Source organism: Sphaeramia orbicularis, chromosome 5 (assembly GCF_902148855.1).
Source record: "Sphaeramia orbicularis chromosome 5, fSphaOr1.1, whole genome shotgun sequence".
Lineage (NCBI taxonomy): Eukaryota > Metazoa > Chordata > Actinopteri > Kurtiformes > Apogonidae > Sphaeramia > Sphaeramia orbicularis.
In genome coordinates, this window is record NC_043961.1 from 33,113,323 (window position 1) to 33,131,593 (window position 18,271).

Sequence of the window (18,271 nt, forward strand, 5' to 3'; positions counted from 1 at the left end):
GAGGGGGGAGGGACAAATGGCAGTTGAGTTTGATAGACATATCACCATTCAATCATTTCGATGGGGCGCTTAAAATGATTGGATGGTGTTTCTTCAGTCCTGTCCATTCCACAGGGGACTAAATTTTTTTTTTTTTTTTGGTGTTAGAGCATTTAATTAATTGGTTGTAAGGGGATTTTAAGCAATATAGTAAAAAATGCTCCAGGAAAACATCTTCCATCCCACCTTTAATATGTTAAAATCTTCTTAAAAACTAATTTGTCTGCACTGGCTTGTTAACCCCACAAACATAATAAACCACAAATGGAATAAAAATTTGCAGCTTTTAACATAATAATCCCACAGATGTAATAACTTTCCCACAAACATAATAACAGTTGCCTACCACAAATGTAATACCTCATTTCCCATAAACATAATAATTATGACTTTTGTGGGGATTTATTATGTTTGTGGGACAGCAAAAATCTTCAGTTTCCAATATTGTAATAACTTCCCACAAATGTAATAAATTAGTACATCACATACATTTAAGTAATGCATGCATGAATATTCGTTCATCTTTCTTTTTCTTCCCATTTATTCTTGTCCTTTGGATACTTGCCTTTTTAGAATGATCAAATGTTGCAGTTACACCACATGGTACTAATTCCACATTAGTAGGTGTTTAAATACAAATACAAGTGGAAGAACAAAACAGAATGGACAAAAATGTTGTAAAGGTTTTATTACAAAAGCTTCAGTATGAAGTGGATATTATTTACTCTCCTCAAGTATAATAGAAGCCTATGTTTGAACCATGTAAATAAAATGTCTGGATAAGATTCTGATAACTATGGAGCAGGTAGTGGAACACTGTGGGAAAATGAGGTATTACGTTTGAAGGAAAGTTATTTCCTTTGTGGGAAAGTTTTTACATTTGTGGGATTATTACGTTAAAAGCTGCAAATTTTTATTACATTTGCGGTTATTACATTTGTGGGAGTGATTACATTTGTGGGGTTAACACTTGCTTTTAACACAAGCTGAGCAGGACATTCTATCTGTTTTTATTTGTCTTCATTTGCCTGTTGTATTTGCTTTTACTGTTTTAATGTTGTTCTTAACTTCTGTATTGGCACTTTTAATGTGGTTGTAAAGCACTTTGAGCATTGCTGGTTGTTCTAAATGTGCTAAACAAATAAATTTGACCTTGACCTTGACCTTATTGTGAGGCGATAGTCCTATCCACTGCACTACGACGTCGTCCCCAGAGTTAATTACCTCCGCCAAGGAGGTTATGTTTTTGCTGGTGTTGGTCGATCTGTCTGTCTGTCTGTCTGTGTGCAAGATACCTCAAAAAGTTATGGATGGATTTGGATGAAAATTTCAGGAAATGTTGATACTGGCACAAGGAACAAATGATTAAATTTTGGTGGTGATTGGGAGGGGGGTGAGGGGTGGGGGGCACTGATCTGCCTTGGCAGAGGTCTGTGCTCTCTGGGTGTTTTTCTAGTTCAATATCAGAAAATACCAGAACAGAGAAAACTGAAGAGAAAGAGAATTTTACAGCAATAAATAATTAAGTGAACATAAAAACAGGTGTCTACAACCACTGTCATATGTCAAACTACATAGGTTTACTGGTAAATCAATATTGCAGAAGATGATGGTGTTTTCTCATTCACTTTGGAGCCTCTGAGCGTCTAAATGGGTCATATGTGATGACCATATAAAGATGATAAACTGCATTTTACATGAATTATTAAAATTTATTGATAAGATTAGTGGTTCCAAAGTTATTAAACATAGTATCATAAACTACTGCATGTATGAGGTGCACTTCTTCTCCTGTGAGCTGGATGTGTACATATCGTGACCATATTCACCATATGAAGCTTACAGTGAAGAAGGTGAGGAAGACTATCTCCCTGTGAAGGCTTTCCGACTGTGTTTCCACACCTGAAAGTCTGAATCAATGATCCTGTTTTTATAACCTTTCAGACTTTTGGTACGGCTAGTTCTACTTTCACACTGCAATTCCGGGAAGAGACCACAGTGGATTAATGCATCCTGCCATCATCCTCTAAGTGTACAACATTTTCCTTTATAAACGGATGTGTGTGTTTTTGTTCCATCTCCCATTTGTTTTTGTTTTTTTTCTTCTTTTGCTTTTTGGAAACAATAGCCTTGTGTCAACGACCTGGAAGTGCCAACTGCCAAAAAATCATTGTTGTACTGTAAATGAACAGACCCAGACTGAGACCACCTCTCTGGTCCAGAACAAAGACAAGCTGTTTTTAATGTGCTCCATGGTCTGGATGGAGTTTCACACCTGGAAATTTGGTTTGGATCAAGCTAAAAAGTCCAAGTGCTCAAACCAGATGTGGCAGGTGTGAAAGTGCCCTAAATCACACCTACCGGTAAACTCAGTCAGTCAATCACTAGAAACCTCCCAAATGTTTAAAGTGTTCCTTGACTGCGCTGTCATTCATCCGTCATTTCTATGTGACCTTCCTCTATGCCTTCACCACCTCAGTCATTCTCTCAGTCATTACTTACAACATTATAAAGACAACTTCATCATCATCATCATACTCAGCTCTATGCAGTTCATTACCTCTTGACCCTGGGGGAGTTTTTTCCTCCATAAACGTAACATCTTATTCATTCAATCGCTTCACAAGGTAATCTTCATGCCGGGGTCTAAGCCCTGACATCTATTCCTTTAGTTCATCAGAATTCAACATACTCACACTGCACCCTTTATCATTTTCATGTCATTTCACTCTCAGGATATCTCAGGAGGGGTCATAATATGAGAATGTTTACAGTTTACAGTTGTTTACAGTTTGTTCTCTTGCCTCTAAGTGGTCACAAATATCAATAAATACAGGTTTGAGAATGTATTTTGTCACTTTGACCACTGTAGATTACCCTCATTTCAGGTTCTATCAGAATCATGTAAGAATCAAAACCTCAATATGTCTTTATCATGGTGTATAAAAATGCAGAGCTGCAGCTATAACTGTTCTATTATTTTTCTAATCATTTTATCTATTAATTATTTTCTTTGATTTGCTTTGTCTAAACAATTATTTGATTTGGGGGAAAATTTTTAAAATGTGAAAACAACAAACAACTTGTCCTTTATTCCAGAACCAGCTGAAACAACAACCACAAAAAGTATCAAAGCAAAAGGATGTACATAAAAAAAAAAAAAAGTCAAATGACATCTACAAACAATATGTGACCTGTAGTCTTCAACAAATTTGGATCCAACTTACTTACTCACAACTTAAGACAATACAGCCAAACATTTTTAATGTTTGCATGAAAACTTCCAGTGAAGAAAAGTGAGTATATAGACATTTTATACCTTCTTGTCCTTGTCTCTTCTGAGCTATGCTCAATCATCTTCATCAAATTTTATTTATATAACACCACATCATTACAAACATTATCTCATGACACTTTACATTTAGTGATGATGAAAACTTCCTTTTAACAGGCAAAAACCTTGAGAAGACCCCGGCTCTTGGAGGATGGTTGTCTGCCTTGACTGGTTGGGGTCAAAGAGAGAGGGTTAAAGGGAGAGAGAGAGAGAGAGAGAGAGGTGCGCACTTTCAATCCTGCCAAATATAGCAATTACATCACTGAAAACACATGTTGCCATTTGACCTTGAAAAAGTAGGTTAAGGTGACCTATTTTCCATAGGCTTCTGCTCCATGCCAAGATGCATCTACAGCAAAGTTTGTCAACCTTTTTTGAACAAACGCCCCCATTTCAGTCTCAGCCCCCCTTGTCAGCTTTCTCATTTCGAATGCCCCTCGATGGTGTCTCAATGTGGTACAACCCCCCCTTGAGAAACACTGATCTACAGTATAAATTTGGTGCAAATATCTCAATGCATTTTTTAGATAATGTGACTATGTCGTTGAATGGACAGACAGACGGACAGAGGACAAAACAATCACAATACCCCTCTGGCCAGAGTTGGCCGAGGGGTAAAAACTAGAATTGCTGTTGCTAGTATAACTACCTTAAACTAGTACAAATACATATACCTCCTATCACTACTATTCCAATTACAACCACTAACGGTGGATATACTACTGCAGCTGTTAGTACCAAGAACAGAAACCTCTACCATCCATGTAACTATATGATAATCATTATCAAAACTATATGGATACATGAAAATGTCCTTTTCCTGAAGCTTTGATTCAGGAAAATTACAATTGAATATATATTTTTTAAAGTCAGTTTGAGTTGACTGATCGATTAATTGTTTCAGCTCTGTAAAAATGGTAGTCTTGTTTCCATTGTTTCCATTGTTGTTTCCATTTATAAATTTAGCAATGAGAGCACCTAAAAAGGAAGAAAGCTACCTGCATCCATTAAAAGATTATGACTTCTGATAACCAAGTCCACATGAGGCCATTATAAAGGTCTCTTTCTGCTTTTTGCCCAAATAAATAAAATTGAATAGCTTCATAGAACAGGACAAATCCAATAAAATGAGTCATTTTCAGTTGTTGACATTAACTACCATGAGTATTCAGTATACCGCCATTTATCAAAAGCACTTCAGTCTCTAATCTTTAAATACAGGTGTGCTACAGGCTTTGGTATCTGTTTTACTGCAACAATTCATGCATTTCTGACACGTGCAGTTGTAATGTGAACCCCATTAAGTACATCCGTCTTAGCAATGTCTTACTTAGAATGTCAACTTTAATCTCATGAGGCTGTCTGCTAATGACTCTGTGTATGGGGTTAAAGGAAAAAGGATGTGGGGACGGACAGTGAGTTATTTTTAAACAAGATGATTTACATCATAAAAACCCATTTTATACTCCAGTGTTGCTGTTTGTCTAAATTAAAACTGTACTACAGAAACAAAAGTGTGTGTGTGTGTGTGTGTGTGTGTGTGTGTGTGTGTGTGTGTGTGTGTAGGTGTGTGTGTGTGTGTGTGTGTGTGTTCAGATGGTGGTGTCAAAGTCGGTCAAAGGCCATAGCTGATGATCAATAGTTAATCTTTTCCCTGTCTATAAATCTCTATGTCTAGTACATAGAGATTTATAGACTGCTCTGCTGGATGCAATTATCGTACAGTTAAAGATTGGTTTAGTTCAAACTTAAACCTTCAAAGGGTTGGAGCTGAGTTTTTATGGATGTATTTGAATCCCACTTGGGGCAGAGCAGAGGGTTCGACTGCTGTTGACAAGGAGACACAGTGACAGGCAGAGACAACAACTGGCATCAAAGCAATCACTGGAGCACTTCATCTCCCAACACACACCATCCCCAGCACAACTCTGCAGCACACCAACCCTGAGAACATGGATAAAATGTAAGAGGGGAAAACCCTCATATGATAGTTCCCTTTAATCCCATATCAAGCACACATTTGTAACTGAAGTATTACTTGGCCACTCTACACCTCCCTGATACAGAGCCAGATGAGATACTGAGCACTGACTCAGACAGAGTAAGAAAATATGCATTCTGTGGCTAATTGGTTGAGACACACTGAAGTTATGATGGTAAAAAACAAAATGCTACATACAAAATAAATAAATAAATAGGGGATTTCAAAAAGGTGAAAAGCCTTTGTGTCTAGCAAACAGTTCATTTCTTTTCAATAATAAAAATGCACATCTTGCATGTGTTTCATTAGAAAGGTATGAAAATATATCTAATGTTTATTCCCCTGCCCCCCGAAGGGGAGGTAAGGGGTATTGTTTTTGGTTGGTTGGTTGGTTGGTTGTTAACACTAGCAGCAAAACTATTGGTTGAATTCATACCAAATTGGGTTTATAGACTGCCAGGGACCCAGAATAGATGTCATTACATTTTGGGAAAAGTGGGTCAAAGTTACATTTTTTAAAATGAATTTTTAAAATCTTTTTTTTCCCCTCCCATTTATTTATAATGGGCAAAATTTGGAATGTCTATTAAAACATCAATTTTGTTTCAATTTACTTCAAAATTGGCATATATATAGAGACAATTGTTATGCTGACATCACCACATGCATAGACATGATGACATCAGCTGAATCGATGCCAAAATAAGCTACATTACGTGTGAGGGGTGGGGTTTGTTGTACCTGGCAATACTTGTTTTATTAAGATATACCAGCTAATATTATGTTACATTTAACCAGAAACAAGCTAAAACAATGGTTTATGCAAGTATGGAGTTTTATGCATTTTAATGACAGTTGTAGCCCAAAGTTTTGGGATTGAAACAAGTTTTGTGCCACAGCTGTACATTCACAATTTGAGCCAAGCCAAATTTGCTTTTTTTTTTTTTTTTTTCTTTTTTTTCCTCTTTTTTTTGCAATTTTTCTATGTTTAAGAATATTTGGCTTCTTTGTTGTAGAGCAACATAAGTCTTAACTCCACTAATTTATGTAAAGAAGAAAATGAAAGTTGCTATGTTGTTACAGTGTTTATTCATTCATTTTCCAATTGTTTAATCCTCTTGAGGATCATGAGGATTTTTTTTTTTTTTTGGGGGGGGGGGGGGGGGGGGGCTGACCCAAGTCCATTATATAGGATTGAAACAGAGTATTACTATGAAACATAAAATTATGATGCTTTCACACTTTGTGTATAGTGAAGAGATTGACACATGTAAATTTCTTCACATATGTTACAAGTCATACTTTTAAATGGCCTTTTAGAGTTATCCACTACAAACACACCAGATTTGGGTGAGTTCACTCAATACGGGTGAACTCTCATGATTTTCATTTTAAAATATCTGCATTTCCTGTATATACTTGTAATGTTGGCAGGCTTTATGTGCAGGTTGTGGCATATTTAGCTTGAAGAATTTGGATTAGCCAGGCAATTTTACACATTAAGGGCTTCACGGGTGTCAGACATATTGTATGTGATAGATCTTATTCTGGTTGTTTCGTTTCTGTGCTGCAGACTGATTTATGAGCAAGAATGTGCCCAAACCACATTTACGCGTCATCCTTAGCGTGACAAGAGAGGAGCATAATTGGAATTTGTTGCCTGCCATCTGATGCACAATATGCACTGTCAGAGCAGGAAATGGTAATTTCAATATTTGGACATAGAAGGAAAAAAACATAACAGCAACATTCATGTTTAGCTATGTTCAACCTTTAAAAGCCAATCACATGTCGGTACAGTATTCTATTTCTCCAATAAACATCAAAAAGAATCCCAAAAATACTGATGAAAACTATCTTGAATGTGATTATTTACAGCCAGGCTTCTTGTCTGAACGATTCAGTTATGGCTGTCTTTAGAGATGGGATATTTTGGAGACTTCCCTGAAATAAAAAAAAAAAAAAAAAAAAGAAACCGTATACTTTTCAGTCCTACTGTAAGTATGCTGTATGATCTAATCCTCAGTTAAAGTGCTTTATGCTACATATATCACCAGCAAAAATCTAATTATCACTGAAGAGACTTAGTCATATCACTAATTTTAGATTAGGGCTTAGGTATGTAGGTAACGACTTAAAGAAGAATTAGTTTCTTTTTAAAGTTATACTCAGCATCCTAATCAGGCAACGTCTAAATGGTCCGATATTATGTGCTTTTATTAATGACAGAATGATATGACGTTTCATAAATGCTACTGCAGGTGAAAAGGGCTTTTCTTGGCACCAGTGTGACTGTTAGGCACTGCTTCGCCAGCAGTCACACACAATCTTATTTTATGGTGACTCAAATCTGATTTGAGCAAGAGACAGACAATGCTGTGGCTTACAAAGAATGTAAACAGAGAGGGGAGCTTCAAATTGGGCCTGGAGTCTCCTGGAGAATAATTAATGTGACATTTCCCTGACATTTAGTCAGAGGTATAGTGGAGGAGCCTGAAGAAAGGAGGAAGGAAGCAGAGATAAGAGCTAGTGAGAGGAAAGAGAGACAGGAAGGAAGACAGGACAGAAAGAACACAGAAACAAAACAGGCTTTTTCCTTCAACATCTTGACAAATACTGTAGAATCTCCTCGCTTTCTTGTGCTGCTTGTGCTACTGTACATTAAAATAAAGAACGTCAGATTACACACACAGAAACACAAATAGACCTGCTTTGATGTTCAGTACCCTCTCCTTCAGTGATGATAAAATTGTATTTTTGTTGCTTGGTAACCATTTGTTTTGTGCTTGTCTCTACCATTCACCATCTGCTAATGGGCTATTACACATATACTTCCATGTCTGACCAAGGTTTGGAGAAACACCCAACACATTCACAGTTTGTTCCAGCCTATTAAAAACAACAAAGACAATTCATCAACCCATACCAGTGCTTTTAGCAGTTTGCACTTTTAAGTTAATTAGGAATTGATAAACTCTACTTCCTGCTGTGTTCAGGCTGCTCTTTCTTCTGGCACTATTCAATCAGCTTATAATGATGCTAAAATTAAGAGATGATGTGAATTTACAGCAGAGCCGAACACTTCTTTACTGTAACCGCTCATCAAAGGGTGGCAACTGAGAGCCATAAATTTGTCGGAAACAATATGCACAAGCGCTTTGCTGTGTCATTATTCAAAGCGAAGAATACTCTAATCTCGGTGAAGTACTTGAAATCTATTCTCCAGTCATATTTTGATAGATTGCAGATATCAGGATGTGATAATGGAGACAGCGATGTATGGTCGACTCAAAGTGGTCATCTCCGTTTTGTAGGCAACAGCATTTTCTTCGCTGTAACACAATAAACATTGATTTTTACATCTCTTTGATTCCTATGAAGAAGACATTCCACTGACAGACTCACCGCACTCGTCTCAGTCTGTTTGTGGGAAGCACTGACACCTCTCACAGATCCTCAAAGCAAAGCATAAGCCAGCACAAACTGCTAATAGTTTCATTTCCTGTACAATGATCGCTGCAAGCTAAACAAGGCAGTCTACTCTTAAAAACATTTTGAGCAGTATTGGAGGCAGCGTTGTCTTTGATCCATCCAATCCAACCTCGGAGAGTGTGATCAAAGCCTGCCTACAGTATGTTTAACACTGCTGTGGTCTCCAAGTTGCAGTTGCAGGTGTGGCTCTGTGAAAAACCTGCTGAGTGCCAGCTATGAGTTTCCTGGCACAGACTAAGGGTGAGTACAGCTGACGGAAGTTAGCACGCTCAAAAATGGCTTACAGCCAGTGAAATTATGAGCAAAACAGTGTGCACTTATTATGACTGGGGGCACAATGCAAAATGCAGGGTTTCATGCTAATTCACCCAGATAGTGCTTCAAATCAGCACAGAACAAAAGGAAATTTAAAGTCTGGCAGCTGCTGTATGGTAATAATTCAGTAATTACAAATTAGTTCATCTGTGTGGTCTGGCTGCTTTCTCACAAATAACATGGGCTTCAGTTACTAACAATACACCTCAAACTTATGTTTCTTACACAAAGGCTCCTCCCCAGACCTGATTTATCTAAATCACAGGTGTCAAACATGCGGCCCGGGGGCCAAATCCGGCCCACCAAAGGGTCCAATCCAGCCCGTGGGATGAATTTGTGAAATGCAACAATTGCACTGAAGATATTAACAGTCAGTGGTGTCAAAATCATTTTAATTCAGGTTCCACATACAGACACATAGAGTCCAATTAGATTTCAAATGGTTCAGACCAGTGAAATATTATAACAACCTATAAATAATGACAACCCCAAATTTTCCCTTTGTTTTATTGGTGTAAAAAAAAAAGTAAAATTACATGAAATTTTTTTAAGTCATCAAACTATACTTTTACAAAATATGTGAATAACCTGAACAAATATGATCAAACGGAAATGTCTTAAGAAAAGTAAATGCAATTTTACCAATATTCTGCCTGTTACGAAATGTTTTATGCTATTGTAACGAACATGTGTTAATGATAAACTGAAAAACCAAGGCATAATATTGATAAAATTGCATTTGTTTATTTAAGACAATTCAAGTTGTTCGTGTTATTCAGATTTTTAAGTAAACTTTGTAGATGTAAACCTGATCATAATATAATTTAACTGTTTTCACTGTTATTATTGTACTAGTCCGGCCCACTTGAGATCAAATCAGGCTGAATGTGGCCCTTGAACTAAAATGAGTTTGACACCCCTGATCTAAATCATTCAAACAACCCTAAATCATTTCTGATGTGCTATTTATGTGCATAAACATATATTCCAATACCCCAGCCTCCTGCAGAATATCTCAGATTTGTTTGGCTCAAGATGATGCAGGGCAGGATTGTCATGAATAGAGAACTTTCAGAAAACAGGAAAAAAATAAAGTGTTTCATAATTCAAATATATGTCATGTTTTTAGAGTCGGCGGTGTAGTGATATGATAATTACATGAATTGTTGGTGAATGACTGCCATGCAAAAGGTCAAAAACAAAAGGATGTGAGGTTACAAAAGACAAGCATCGCTATGGAAAGCACATTTTCAAATCAAGTTAATGATACTGAATCCCAGCAGATTATAAACAGTGCATCGTGTCAAGGTAGTTAAAAGCAAAAAATAAAAACAAAACCTAGTGATAATGGGAGTTAATGGTGTCCAGACCCAACTCTGTGAAATAACCTCCTCTGTATTTTTATACCGTTCATACCCTTTGTGTTCTAATCTTGGAACAATGACAATAGTACAGAATAAAAGTCTCAGACATGCAGGTATTCTTGCTGACCCACTTTGTGAAACCATGTCTTTTGATGTTAGTAGGTCTGAGGAGAATTTTTCAATGGTGCAAAATGTTGTGTTCCTATTTGGGCTTTACACAACTGAAAAGACACACACACTATGAAAGAAGGTTGGTCTATTGGTCTTCATGCTGTCAGAGAATTCCTCAAGATCATCACTAATTTATCTTTTGCACATCTTTCCATACATACCTTTGCTGCAACCGATGAGCTGGGCTTTTCCAGGAGATCCCAAAGTTTCTTTCGTTTTTCAGCACAACATGTGTTGTCAAATTCTTCCCCCTCTCTGTCCTTTAAATTGTCTGCCTCTCTTTTGAGTTCCTCGTTCATTTGTTCCTTCTTCTGGTGGTATCTGGCCTGGCAGCACGACTCCAGGTAGATCTCGTCGATGCCCCAGTAGTCAAGCTCTTGACTGAATGACAGGGCGCACATTTCCTCCATCATGTGCAACTTACCCGTGCGATAAAAGTTCAGAATTGAAGTGAATGCACCTGGATGTCTATCAAAAAAGTACTCGTTCTCATCTAGGTTGTAGTCGTCACAAACTTCCATCAGAGACTCATGGGTGTTGCAGTCTCTTAACTTTCCCAGGCGTGTTCTTGGTAACCTATCTAACGTTCGCCACAGGACTTCATGTGGGAGACCCCCGACATTCAGCCTGACCCTGCGGAAACATGACTTGTTGCGAAGGATGTCCACCGGCTCAGGTGGTAGCGATGACGTTGACCGGGAGCCAGGTTTATTTAACTCTGCCAAGGATTTCTCCATGATGACTCGAATTTGTGGAAGCATCCAAACACCCAGGGTTATGGACTAATGTTGATCCACTTTTCTTTCATTATCATATCTAAAAGAAAAGATACAAAGAGTTAATGTTGTAAGATAAGAATTGTACCGTAGGGGGTCACATACAAATCAACAGGCTCCAAGAAGTGAAATATGGGCATGAATTATATCATACCTATATTTCAAAATATTTATCAGTCAATCATCAATCCTTTTAATGGGGCAATTGCTGTGCAACAGTGGGAGTAACACAGAAATACACATCAATCGATCAAATATATAAATATATAATAAAATACATATACTCAATCAATAAGGGTAAAAAATGCAGATAGAAAATATAAATATAAAACCACAAGATTTCAAACCAATAAAAACACAGAGAGTTAAAACCAACACTACAGGTAGACTATCTTTTTCTCCTGGAGTTTAATATGGCAATAGTTGAAGGTACAAAGGATTGTTAGTATCTGTTAGTTTTAGCAAGTGGAAGTCTGAGAAGTGAACCAGATGGAAGAAACTGAAACTGTTGATGAAGAGGATGAGAGCAATCTAACAAGATGGATTCTGCTTTTGTATACAACTGTTTGTTGTAAAGGTCCTGTAGAGTTTTTTGAGCAGTGCCAGTTATTTTGGTGCAGACATTAACCACCTTATTGAGTAGGTTTTTCTGCTTTACCTTGTGTGATTGGAACCAACAAATAACAAATTATTCTTTAATTGTTATTACATTTTTATGCACAAAAGTCTTTAAAGTCCTTTCACCTTTCACCTTAATCTAATATTGTTATCTAATATTGTTATATGACTAATGGAGAACTAGCAAACTAAAGCCAAGAAAGCTTAAAAAACACTTTAGAGTATTATCGTAACATTAAAGTAGAATTGAAGTAGCAAAGAATTGCAGGGTCCTGGAAGTAAGGATTAAAAGTCATTGTTTAACCCGTAAAGACCCAGACAGCCACTGGCAATTAAAGCCATCTACTGATGTAAACTGTTTAATACCTGTTGATCCACTAAACCTATCAATACATGTCAATAATTGGTGTAAAATGCAGTTTGTCATCTTTCATGGTCATCAGATATATGACCCATTTGGACGTTCAGAGGCTCCATAGTGAACTTGGAAGTGCCATCATCTTCTATAACATTGATTCACCAGTAAAACCCATGGAGTTGGATCAATGACAGTGGATGGAGACGCTGGATTTATGTTCAGTTAATGATAGATTTTACTGAAAAAGTAATTTTTTATGCTGTTTTCTCTGTTTTGATATAATAACACTCAACTTTAATCTGAACTTTTGTGAACATCTACATGATCAATAAATTAAATATTGGAAAATATCTGATTTATACGGATAAAATATAAAATACAGAGGATAATATTATGAATTAATGTTGATAAATCACTTAAGAAAGGTTAAATATAGAGAAAATGTCATTTGAGAACTGACATAAAAGTAACACTGGGTCTTTATGGGTTAAGAGGGACTAAAAGGGGGCAAGAGACAGACAAATTACATTATTATCTAAAAAATATCCCATTGTTTTATGCTTTTACCAGTTTTACTACTATAAGTGAAATTATAAGATGACAATGTAAACACTCAGTACAATAAATTGCTGTAAAGTTGTTTGACACACTAATGTATTGTTGTGACACAAAGACAACGGTTTGGGAATGGATCCTGTGCATTATATATTATCACAAAAATGTCACTGCTATTACATATTCTAAATCATCTGCTTTGAATTTTGCGAAACATGACCCCAATCACTAACACCTGCACTGAGATGAGTCACGGTCTGTGATACAGTCATATTAAGCGGGATAATGAGAAATGTAAATAAAAGTTCCCCCCACATTGCAATAGAGTATGAACACTAATGGCTACTAACATAACAAAGTGTGGCTTTATTTAGTTGTATGAAGTGGTTTGTCCTTCCTAACATTTTAGTTGATGTTTTCCTGCATGTCTTGCCATGCTGTAAAAGAAATAAATCTACATAGAACTACCCATTACATTGCAATGGCGTATGAGGACTAATGACCATTAATCTAATAGAAAATACGAGTTCTGGGGTTATTTATTCATTTATTTTGTATGAAGTTGTTTGTCCTTCCTGACATTTAAGTTGATATTTTCTTCCATGTCACATATTATGCTGCAAGAAATAAATCTATATAAAAGTTCTTACCACATTTTTAGTATACTGTGTGTACCAATGGACATTTATCTAATAGAAAACACAATTCTGTGATTTTATTTTATGTTATTTTTTTTGTATGACGTTGTTTGTCAATCCTTACATTTTGTAATTTTTGCTCCTGTGTGTCATATATGTCATATCATGCTGCAAAGGAAAACAAAATCTAATTAAAACTTAACACCACATTGCAATACAATAAGAAAACACATGTTCTGGGCTTTTTTTTTTGTATGAAGTTGTTTGTCCTTCCTAACATTTTTGGTTGATGTTTTTCTACATGTCATATCATGAATAGTATTTATAGCTTTTTTGTTTTGTCTGTATTTTTGATTTTTGTTCTTTTTTGCTCTTGTGTGCTTTGTTTGTACTCCACAATTGCTGCTTTAAATCTGGAATTTCCCTTTGTGGGACAAATAAAGGACTATCTTATCTTATCTTATCTTATCTTATCTTATCTTATCTTATCTTATCTTATCTTATCTTATCTTATCTTATCTTATCTTATGCAGCAAATGAAATAAATCTTATAAATAAAAGTTCCCACCCCATTGCAGCAGAGATGTCAATCATGTGGCCCGGGGGCGCCAAAGGGTCCAGTCCAGCCCTTGGGATGAATTTGTGAAATGCAAAAATTACACTAAGATATTAACAATCCCTTTAGTTCAGGTTCCACATTCAGACTAATTCAATCTCAAGTGGGTCACACCGGTAAAATACTATCATAACAACACAGAAACAATGACAAAAATGTTTCTCTTTGTAAATGTAAATATTTTCATGTATTTACACTTAAAAAAAAGTATTATTTTACAAAAAATGCGAATAACAATTTCAGTCTACAAGACATTTCAGTCTTAAGAGAAGCAAATACAATTTTAACAATATTCTGCCTGTTACTCAATGTTTTGTGTGTTTGTAGATCCACTGTGATCTGTAAGTTATAATGTACATGTGTAAATGATAAACTGAGGCATGATATTGTTAAAATTACACTTATTTTTTCAGTTTGTTCATGTTATTCACATCTTTTGAAAGGATAGTTTGTAGATGTAAACCTTTTCATAATGTAAATTAACTTTTTTTGCTCTAAAACATAGAGAAAAGTTTGTAGTTGACATTATTTATATATTCTTATGTTATTATTTTACTGGTCTGGCCCATTTCAGATCAAATTTAGCTGAATCTGGCCCTGAACTAAATTGAGTTTGACACCCCTGCATTAGAGTATCACCACTAATGGCTGCTAATCTCATAGAAAACACAAGTTGTGGGGTTATTTCTTTGTATAAAGTTATTTGTCCTCTCTTATATTTTGGTTGATGTTTGCTCTTACAGGGTGGGGAAGCAAAATTTACAATATTTTGAGGCAGGGATTGAAAGACAGTGTATGACCAATTAGTTTATTGAAAGTCATGAGAATGTATTTGCCACAAGAAAATTTACATAATAGAAAATGTTTTTATTCTATGTGTCCTCCTTTCTCAATAACTGCCTTCACACGCTTCCTGAAACTTGCGCAAGTGTTCCTCAAATATTCGGGTGACAACTTCTCCCATTCTTCTTTAATAGTATCTTCCAGACTTTCTCCTAATAGTTTTGCTCATAGTCATTCTCTTCTTTCCATTATAAACAGTGTTTATGGACACTCCAACTATTTTCGAAATCTCGTTTGGTGTGACGAGTGCATTCAGCAAATCACACACTCTTTGACGTTTACTTTCCTGATTACTCATATGGGCAAAAGTTTCTGAAAAGGTATGGATAATAGTGTTAGGTATGATTATGACATCAATATATGTTTGGTTTCAAAACAATTGACGTAGTGCCTGCTGAGAAAAAACAACTAAATGTTCATTGTAAATTTTGCTTCCCCACCCTGTATATGCCAAAGGAAATACATCTAACTAAAACTGCTTTTCACATTGCAAAAGAGTATGAACAGTAATGGCAACTAATTTAAGAGAAAAGATCATGTCTGGGGTTATTTTGTTGTATGAAGTCGTTTGCCCTTCCTGACATGCTGGTTGATCTTTGCTCATGTGTCACCACGCGGGGCCGTGGGTGGGGACGCACGCGCCACAGTAATGAGTTTGGTCCAAAGTGAGCGCTGTCCACTCTAATGGTGCTGAAACGCCAGGAAGCACTGTTCTTTCCCTGAATCACTGCGAGCTCCCATGGGGATGCAGCTCTGAGTCTGAGAAGAAACTATATAGCCTCCATCTTCTAATGACCAAGGACCCATTACTTTATGAAGCAGCTGACGTGGCACAACCTGCGCATTTTACATGTATTTTTGTTTACGTCTGAACGAGACCATGAAGACCCTTCAACACCTTTGGGGCCTGGAGATGTGAAGATCACCATCACATAAAGTTTCCAATACTTCATCAAAACAGTCAGGCCTATGCATTACATCACCGTACCGTGCACATACACTGCAGAAACATTAACAAAGACTTGATAATTGCGAATAAATACATTGTTTGTGCACGCAGTAACAGGCTGCAGAGAGGCGGTTTAAAAGAAATGTTCATTCAGAGGAGCCTCCACCCTGCTGCTCCAAGTCAAGGCTTCGATAGAAATAATTCAGCATTAAATCACAAAATGAAAAACAAACCGCTTTCCCTCCCCTGTACACACTGTACTGTTGCGTAGCTACATTGAATCCAGGAATAACCCACTGAATCACATAAAACTGCAATGTTGTGAATGCAAATGTCCCATCGTTTAACGGTTCTGGTGTTTTTCAGAGGCTGTCTGCTCCATATTGGTGCGGTTTTATTACTGACTCTTACAAACAATAGATAATCTATCAGGCTGCAATTGATAGGTAATAGATTATTGAAAGTCCAAAAAAAAAAAAAATGGAAATAAACCAACAATACCGTGTTGAGTTGTTGTCATCCTGCACTGAATCAAACCAGCACATACCGCTCTGTGGACAATCAATCTGCTGGAAGAAAAAGAGATCAGGCAGTAGCATTTATCAAAAAAAAAAAAAAAAAAAAAAAAAAGGAGGCGCCGTTATTGGTTTACTATTGCCAGGGTCTAACCCAATCCATTTCCCCCTCCTCTGCCTCCGACATGGCAGACAGATCCACAGCACGAGCTACTGCCTACAACTGCCTTCCTGCCTCGCGCATCGCACCGCTGCCTGTTCCACCCGCGAGCGAGAAGATCAACAAGTAACACCGCGAGCCCATCCGGACAGACTACCTGCGTTTCCAGTCAGCTGTGTGAGGACGCACCGCATGTCAACGGAGGTGGATCCATGGCACATCACCGCTCTCATCCACATCTGATTAACTCTTTCAGCTCCGCGTCCTGACGGCTGGCTGACTGCACCCGCCGCGGTTTAGTGGTGAGCACACTGGTGTTTAAAAAAAAGAAAAAAGAAAGAAAGAAAGAAAAAGAAAAAAAAAAAAAGCACGACGCAGTGCTAGTGTGTCTAAAGACAGACCACTGCTGTGTGACCTCGGGTCATATGATCTGAAAGCAAACATGAGCGAAAATCAATGTCAGTATGTTCAGAGAATGGGGTTTTTTGTTGCCTAATTTGATGTCCAGCCTCCATGTTGTACACAGCTGGTCATCACCATCCAACTACTTCCAATAAATGACTGGACCACTGTTATCATCTCTATACTCTACTGTAGATCCCATTGTGATTTTCAGAATCTATGTGGCGGAAAAAATTATTAGACCACTCTTGTTTTCTCCAATTTCTTGTTCATTTTAATGCCTGGTACAAATGTTTGTTTGGACAAATGTAATAACAAAAATAGCTCATAAGAGTTTAACCCTTTCATGCATACTGGTCACTACAGTGGACAGCTACTCTCCAGCTGTTCTCTTGTATATTCATGGATTTTGTTGTTTTACTTTCATATCAACCAACACAGTGCACACTTATGCATCATCCCATACATTACAAGTCATATCCTTACTGTAACTTTCCTGTTCTTAATAAACCTGATCTGCAGTAACATATTTGAGTGTAAATTAATTAGACTGTAATGAACAGTTTCTTTTAAAACAAAAAGTAGTTGTTGTTTTTTTGCATATTATCTGAGTGAGTAATAGCTAGTATTATAGTATGTTAAAATGTGAGAAAACATCAGATTAGGAGCATTAAAAAAAATTATTTAATTGTTTTCACACAGTATGACAGTGAATGCATGTTTCTTGGCTTCAAAAATTAAATGAATGGTGTTCAGCTGAGTGGATATTTTTGTAACTCCATGAAAAATAGATTCATAAAAATATTTCAATCACTTTTATTTCCATGCCTTAAGAGGAATAAAAACACTCAGGAAAAAAATCTTGATTAGGGTTCTCATAATTCATGCATGAAAGGGTTAATTTAAGAGATGATATCTAACCATTTTCTGTTTTCTTGATAATAACCAAAATCACTTCAGTTCTTACGTGGATAGCTATGGCATTGTACTGACAAAAACAGTGCATTTTAGGCATTCCATGTTTTCTTTTCTGTCTGTTTTAGTCACATGATGCACACAGGAGTTAATACTTGATTGCATAACCATTGTTTTTGATGACTTTTGATGGTCTGATAATTTTTTCCGTGACTGTATATTCACCGAGA

General features: G+C 36.7%; 1 protein-coding gene across 2 annotated transcripts in view; it reads right to left on the minus strand.

The window, feature by feature from the left end:
• kcnb1 (potassium voltage-gated channel, Shab-related subfamily, member 1) overlaps positions 1-16,900 on the minus strand; it is a 48,230-nt gene extending 31,330 nt beyond the window's left edge. The window contains exons 1-3 of one of the 2 annotated variants that reach the window (XM_030134642.1): positions 16,882-16,900; positions 16,551-16,615; positions 10,858-11,512 (exon numbers count right to left, since the gene is read on the minus strand). In XM_030134642.1, coding sequence (XP_029990502.1) covers positions 10,858-11,457 — 600 coding nt within the window. In that variant the 5' untranslated portion in view covers positions 11,458-11,512; positions 16,551-16,615; positions 16,882-16,900. The remainder of the gene's footprint in view (positions 1-10,857; positions 11,513-16,550; positions 16,616-16,881) is intronic. The other variant, XM_030134643.1, reaches the window with a different exon arrangement.
• Positions 16,901-18,271: the final 1,371 nt, after the last annotated feature.